This window comes from Phalacrocorax carbo, chromosome 23, assembly GCF_963921805.1.
Source record: "Phalacrocorax carbo chromosome 23, bPhaCar2.1, whole genome shotgun sequence".
In the NCBI taxonomy this organism is placed as follows: Eukaryota; Metazoa; Chordata; class Aves; order Suliformes; family Phalacrocoracidae; genus Phalacrocorax; species Phalacrocorax carbo.
This window is the reverse complement of record NC_087535.1, coordinates 3,032,092-3,039,591: the sequence shown is the minus strand read 5'-3', so window position 1 is coordinate 3,039,591 and position 7,500 is coordinate 3,032,092. Positions and strand designations below refer to the sequence as shown.

Here is a 7,500-nt window from a genome sequence, read left to right as displayed (position 1 = left end):
CCCGAACCACGGTGGCTGGTTCTCCCTTTAGCTCACAGGAAGGTCTCTGATTTCACTGTGTGGGTAAGGAACAACGTCCCACACCGGCCCGTTGTCCCTGGGCTGTCCGCCTCCATCTGCCCCCGCCATGTCTGCCGATGAATCACGGAGCCCGGATTCATGCAGCTGGAGGGGAAAACCTGGGCTCCGTCCGCAAAGCCACTGGGGCAGATATTCGCCAGGGGTCCAGCTGTAGCTCGTGGTCCCACCATCACTGTCATCTGTCCCCAGCCCCGCACAGGGATGGGTTCAGGCCGCAGCAGCGTTGTGACACTGCCCAGAAAGGATGAGCATCCCTCTTGCACAACTGCATGTCTCATCCATCTCCTGCTCCTCAGCCTTTCTGCTCCAGCTACTGCTCACAGCATTAACTTGGGGGGCTCAGATCACACCCAGAATAGGGCAGAGACCTGTATGCATCCTGGGAAGGGGACCCAAAATTTTATCAGCCCCCCCTTGGGGTCAATGTGTGAGCTGAGCAGGTGAGAGAAGACTTATCGGGGAGTCAAGGACAATATTTTGGGGCATCTTGGCATGTCCTGGTGTTTCTCACCACTGAATTAATCAGATTTGAGACTGTCCGTGCAGCCAAATCCTCACCCCACAAAGGTGGCTTTGTGCTGGAAATGGGGTCATGGGCTGCCCTGCTCCCCCCCAGCTGCCCCTCTCCAGCATCTCCCTTTGCCAGTGACACCCCACAGGTCTGTGCCACAGGGTGGCACCTCCCATCTGCCACCTCCCTACGAGCAGGGAAGCACCAGCGGGGACACCCAGGGTGTGGGGGAGCTCCGTGGGACCACCAGCCCGGTGGGGTCTGGAGAGGTGCCGCAGAGCGCCGGGGCGGTGAGCAGTGGGGACACGGGGGGCTCGGCAGGGCCCGTCCAGGTGCTGAGCGTGACTCAGGGCCGCACCTCATGAGTCACCCCAGTGCTTCCTGGTGCACCCAGAGTTTTCCCTTCCAGGTCCCTCCTGGCAGCACTGACCCAGCCCGGCCCCGTGCCAGCGATGCCGGCTCTGCCTCACGTGGCTGCCAGCCCTCCTCTGCTGGCACCGGCTTTCCTTGGCACGTGCCCACGTGCCACCGGTGCTCTGGGTTCCAGGCTGCTCCTCAGGGACCCAAATCCCCAAAGGCTTCCAGGAAGCAGGGTTAGACCCAGTAGGTAGAGAGCTTGGGGCGTGCAAAGACACCATGGGCACCGTACAGCCACTTGCACCTGGGCAAAATGGAGCAAAACAGGGGTTTGGTGCCCAGGGGGCATCGAGCTGGGCAGGGGGGTCCCTTGCTGGGAGTTTGGGCAGAGCCCAGCCGCACATAGGCTCTACGCACACTCAGAGGGGGATGAGGAAACACAAACTGAGACCACCAACCTCCCTCTCACCGAGAGACTGAGCTACGAAATACAAACCAGAATCTAAGGAAAAAAAAAAAGGGGGGGGGATGAGTTTCCAGGATCCGAGTCCAAGAAACATCTCAAAGGGATGAGCTTGGGATCACAGTCAGCCTCATCTGCTAAATATACCCTGGGCCTGACTCTGCCATCTGCCCCAGACCAGAGTTCTGTCCCGTTTGCCCGGAGAGGGTGGCTGTGGCCAGATGAGCGTCCCACGGCACTCCGCGGGCACCGTGCACCTCGAGCCACCCCAGGAGCGGCTGTAACCGCCAGCACTCGCCGAGCAGAAGGTGGAAACCGAGGGAGCAGAGCAGGATGGGGATGCAGGAGTATCCACCAGACGCCGGCATGCGGCTCTGGCAGCCCCGGCGGTCCCGGCAGCCCCGGCGCTACTCGCAGGCCAGCTTCCCGTCGAAGCTGGAGAGGGCGATGGCGAAGGCCTGCACGGCGCAGAGCGGGTAGTTGTAGTCCATGGTGAAGGCGTCGTCCGCCACGCGCCCGAACTGCAGCACAATGTAGTCAGCTGCGGGAGAGAGGGGGCGGCTCCGGTCGGTGCGGCGGCAGCGAGCGGCTGGGGTGGCACCTGTGCACCCATCCCACACTTTTCGCAGGGGACCCATATAGCAGCATCCTAAAGAAGCTGCCCCCCACTCTGCCAAGCTCTGCCTGAGGCTTTGTGCACCAGCTGCTGCGTACCACAGCGTGTGTTACCAAAAAGCATCATTTTCCCATTGCACAGTCCAGCACAGGAGCATGGCACCCTTCGGTCCCCCCAGCACCCCTTCCCTGGGAGCCACAGCCCCCCCAGGGGACAGGGACCCTGCCCACCCCCCCGGGGGACTGCTGCTATCGGAGGGCGGGTGACAGGAAATCTGTAAAAATAACCAGGGGCCCCCGAGAGGTTTTTTCTGTCCCGTAACCCAACACCCCGGAGGCCGAGGGCTTCTGACTGCGCCGGACAGGTGACAAACGGCCACGTCCGGCCGCTCGTGCGGGGACAGAGCCGCTGCCACCCCCGAGGGACTGTCCCGAGGCGCGATGCGCCCCAGGGTGAGCCCGCCAGCAATGTGGGGTGCGTGCCAGGGTCATGCTCTGGGGTGAGTGGGTGGCTGTAGTATGGTGTGGGGTGCTCAGCACCCCGCTGGATTTGTCCTTGCCCTAATCTGCCTGGCAACAGGTGACTGGCGCGCTCCCTCTGCCGGCACCCTCGGCAGGCAGCTGCCTGTGCGGTGCTGCCGCGCGCCCTGTCCGGCTTCATCCCAGCTCCAGCAAAGGCAGGCAGGACCCTAAAGCAGCCATGCATGAAAAAACTAAATCTCAGCAAAAAAAACCCCAGTGCCATCGCCCCTTCCCAGCTTACGGTCGCTGTCGTGCACAATCTGGAAGTTTTTGACAGAGGCATGAGTGACCCGGCCGTGGAAATTGAGGACGTAGGACTGGGTCTCGTCATTCCACACCGGCGCCTTGTTGTGCAGCTCGATCACATTGTCCATGTTTCTGTTCTGCCATCGCATCAGGAGGCCATCATTATCCTGGGGACAGCAAGTGGGGGGAGAGCAGAGTTGGGGTGACCCCCCCCTCCCCAGAGCCCTGCCACCCCCATGGCATACACAGGGGGATGCTCTGTAGCAGGATTCCGGTGGGAGATGGGATCCAGCATGCAGAAAAAAATACCAACACCACATCTCCCACCTCCCAGGGAGCTGCCTTGAATTTCAGGGACACCTGAAAGCCTTTCTGTGCCCTGAAATGGGTAAAATCCAAGGTGAACCCCAGAAAATCCAGCCCCCAAGGAGCTTCTCCCAGTCTGGCCACTGACTTACATTTCGGGGACGGATGGGCACCCTCTCGTTGTCAGCGTTCATCCCAGGGATGATGACCGTCATCTTCCGCGGGCCTTTGAACCCTAAAACATTGGTCTCCTGCAAGAGAAACCCTGTTCCTAAAACCAGTGACCGCTGTGGGCTGCAGCCTCTCGCTAGCGGCTATGGGATGGACCCAGCCCATCCCACATCTCTGCACCCCACCATGGGGCAGTAGCCTAGAGAAGGGGTGCAGGTTAAGACCCCCTTGCTGCCTGCCCGGGAGGTCCTGGGGGGGTGTGTCTCCCCGCCACGCTGCTTACGTAGACCACGGCCGAGAGCTCCTGCCGCACGTTGGACCAGTCGGCGCTGGCCCTGTCGGGGTTCACGCCGTTGTCAAACACTGTGAACTTTGTACCCATCAGGTTGGATCTGCAGCCAAGGACAGGAGATGGCGGTGGCTGGTGCCACTGCGTCCCCTTGGACCTCCCTCTCCCCCCCATCCAGGCACAGCCCTGGCTTTGCTCCAGCTGCAAAACCCATGTGCAGCCCCTGGCTAACACCATCCTTCCCCCTCTTTAGCCATTTGTTCGGGTTCAGGGCACCCCTAAATCAGGGTGTTACAGGGTGCTGCTGCCCCGGGGACCCCCCAGCATCGCTGCACCGCTGCCGGCAGTGCAGCGGGCCGGGACTTGCCGGGCTAGCTGGGCGCCGTTTCTAGCCATGACCTGTCTGCCGGGAGGAACCAGACAAGCTTGTTTTCCCCTCCCGGCCCCCTGACACTCCTCGGGTCGGACCCAGCAGCAGGAAACGCAGAATTTAGCCTCCTGCCTGACCTAGCCATCGCTCGGGGCAGCCAGCAACCCATGGAGTGGGAGCAGGGTGCTGCAGGAATGGGGTGCCACCGAAACGAGGTGCCACCGAAACAAGGTGCCACCTCTGCTCCTACCTCAGCTTCCCAATGAAGTTCTCTCCTCCCCGTGACAGGTCGGTGGGGTCAATGGAGATGAGGTAGTTGGAGGTTTTGCTCTTCTTACGCTTCCTCCCAGCAAGGAGAAATACCTGGGAGGGCGGTGGGACCGCATGGGGACAGGGCAGTGTCATCAGCACTGCCATCCCCGGCTCGCCACCCCGCCATGCCCTCTGCGCAAGGCTTGGCCCAACAGGTTGCTGCCACCACCTTGAGCAAGTCATGGAGCGAAGACAATCCCTAAAACACCAGCTGAGCCATGGGGTGGGAGGGTCTGAGCCCAGCCTGGCATTAGCGTGGCTCTCCAGCCGCTGTTTGCTCCTCATCCCAGGTACCATCGGCTCAGGGCGTTTCCCAAGAGGAACCGTAGGGCTGGGGAGCAACCACATCCAGGACCCACCACTGTGATGAGATGCAGGTGGGCATCCCCCAAAACCCTAGCTCACCTTCTTGTCGTTATCCAAGTGGAGGTAATAAGTGGGGTAAAGCCCCCGGTCCATCCCCTTCTTGTCCCGTGTCACCCGGCACTTGACGGTCACCCCCTGCGGCGCTGGCTGCAGCACGAACTCCTCCAGGTTGTCCACCTCAATGACAGGCGACGGGGGCCTCTCCTCCTTCGGCTGCAACACGAGAGGGGATGCTGACCCCCAAAGCCAAACCTACCAAAAGCTCCCCTCCTTTCCCAGCTAATTGCTCCTTGCTCCCAATCCCCCTCGGGCTGTGGCTCTGCACCTGGTGGCTTTGGGGACAGTGCTTCGGAGGGTCTCCCTGGGGGATGCTCTGGCCCCCTGACCTGACCTGCCCTGGGGGAAAGAGGTGCTCCCCCCCACAATGGGACCCCCACTGCTCTGAGGGGTTTTTTGGTACCTTTGATTTCTTTCCTTTCCCCTTCTTGTTGGAGTTTTTCTGCATGGTCTCCGGGGTCTCCTCCTCGCTCTCGGCCACTTTGGGAGGAGCTGCAGGCAGGAACGGACAGGGGCATGTTGGGGTGGGAGCCTGACTCCGCCGAACCCCAAACCTGACCTCGGCATAGACCCACGCCAACACCACTGATCATAACCCCCCTCTCCATGGTGAGGCTCACCTGCACCCCCATGAGCCCCTCCAGCACCCACCATCCTTCATTTTATGGCTATTGCTGGGCTCTCACCTTTCTTTTTTGTTTTCTTCTCCCTGGGGGGGTCCCCACCAGTCTGGAAGAGGGATACGGGGTTTTTCTTCTTCTCTGACCTGATGGGTTTGGTGCTGGCGTCGGAATCATCCTCCTCATCACTGCCGGTGGCGGCTGGGGGGGGACGACACACAGGGGACACCGTCATGCCTCACTGGGTGCTGTCGGCTCAGGGTGAGGCCATGGGGCAGCAGGACTGGCTGCCAACCCCCCTGCTTGCCCCATACCTTTCTTCTTGCTTTTCTTCTCCTTCTTCTCCCCATTCACCTGGAACACGGACATCGGCTCCTTCTTGGTGCTTTTGGCAGATTTGTCTTTGCCATCAGGGTCACTCTTGTCTCCTGGTGGAAGAGAGGGGCTCATGTGCGGCCAGATGGGGGGACAGGGACAAGCAGGGATGGGGACAGGGAGGTGGCAGGGTAGGGGCAGTGGGAAGGGTTGAGCTGGGGGTAGATTGCACGGGGAGGGGGTGATTGTCCTGCAGCCCCCTGAGCCTCCCAGGACCACGGTGGGGACGGGACGCGGGCGGTGCCCCCCATCCCAGCGAGGAGGCAAGTGGCAACAGAGCCAGGCTCGAGCCATCCCCATCCCCAGGGCACTCACCCTTCGGCTTCAGCTTCTTCTCCCGGCTCTCGCCCGAGGGGGGCTCTTTGGGCTGCTTCTTCTTGAGCTTTTTTGGTGGGTCTTTATTCTCCACCTCTTCTTCCTCCTCCTCATCCTCCGAGTCCTCAGCCGGCTCTGCCCAGAGGTGACACCATGCCATCAGCAACGCAATGGCCTCTTGCATCGGGGACCCGCAGCCTCATGGTTTGCGAGCAGGGACCCTCCCTCGGCAGCACCGGCCGGCGTGGGCACCCATCGCGCCAGGGCCAGGGTGCTGGGGCCATGGGTGCCCGGCCCAGCCGTGGTGGCCAGCGGCATGTTGGACGTGGCCAGTGCCGGGCACGGCGTGCAAAGCCACACCGCCACCTCGCGGCCGCAGCCCTGGGGGGCGGAGCTGGGGGCGGGGGGCGGCGAGCCCCGGCTTTTTGACCACCCCATCCTTTTGCTCCGGGAAGTTGCCCAGGGAGCTGGTGGCACCATCCAGCTGCCGACTGCCACATTCCCAGGGAGCACGTCCCCCTCCCTCCTGCCTCCCCCCGCCAAAGCCACGCACCGAGGTCCCCTACCACATCCCCTTTCCTTCTGGGTCCATAGCTGAGCTTTGGCCAAGCCCCCCCCCCCGCCCCCCAGGGACGTGCAGAGCCCCCGCGGACACCGGCAGCATCGATGGCACCGGCAGGACGTGGTGCACAAGGATGTGAGGTGCCATGAGTGGGTGCCCGCAGAGTGGTGGGTGCTGCCCCCCCCACCTTGCTGCTTCTTGGCGCCCTTGGCCACACGGGAGCGGGGGGCCGGGCTCTCCTTCTTCTTCCGAGGCTCTCTGGTGAATTTGGAGTAGGGGTCCTTGTCACTCTCCTCCTCCCCCTTCTCTTCCTTCTTCTTCCTCAGCTTCTTCACCCCTGTATGTTTCAAGCAACGCCCACGATGGAGAGCGCGGGGGGTGCAGGATGGGGCTGTGAGGGGGGGACCAGCATGTCCCCCCATTTCCATTGGAGCTGTGGGGGGTCCGTGCTTACCCTGCACCGGGGCGTGGGGCTCCTCCGCAGCCCCTGCCTCTCCTGGCTTCTTCGCCCGCAGCCGCCGGGGCTTGGCCTCAGGCTCTGGCACAGGCTCCTGCCGCTTCTTCTTCACCTTCTGCCCCCGTGGACGGTGCTGTGGAGACGAGGCCAGGCTTAAATCCCTCTTCCCTTTGCAAGGCAACCCCTGCTCATACAATATCTGCTCCCTTTCCAAAATACAGCCAGGGTTTTCCCCAGCCCTGCGTGGGAGCAGGGACCCGCTCCGGGGAGACCAGGACACGCTTACGTCTTCAAACAAGCTATTACCAAAGGGAGCGACTTACCATGGGGCAGCCCCCCGGGGAAGGCAGAGGGAGGAAAACAGAAAAAGCTGTTAGTGGACAGATAGGAGAGCATCAGTGCCAAGACAGATGGCCACATGCCAGCCCCAGGGACGAGGGACATGGTGCTGGCGCTGCCCTGACACCATGGATTGCTGCGGCACAGAGGGACAAGCCATGCCATG

General features: G+C 62.1%; 1 protein-coding gene across 1 annotated transcript; it reads right to left on the bottom strand.

The window, feature by feature from the left end:
- Positions 1-748: 748 nt before the first annotated feature.
- On the bottom strand, positions 749-6,160 carry TULP1 (TUB like protein 1). The gene is made up of 10 exons (XM_064472314.1): positions 5,977-6,160; positions 5,601-5,714; positions 5,353-5,487; positions 5,070-5,158; positions 4,649-4,822; positions 4,182-4,294; positions 3,556-3,664; positions 3,254-3,352; positions 2,791-2,962; positions 749-1,953 (listed from the first exon to the last, which is right to left on the bottom strand). Exons 1-10 carry the CDS (start codon positions 6,158-6,160, stop codon positions 1,820-1,822), a joined length of 1,323 nt encoding a protein of 440 aa, XP_064328384.1. The 3' UTR covers positions 749-1,819.
- Positions 6,161-7,500: the final 1,340 nt, after the last annotated feature.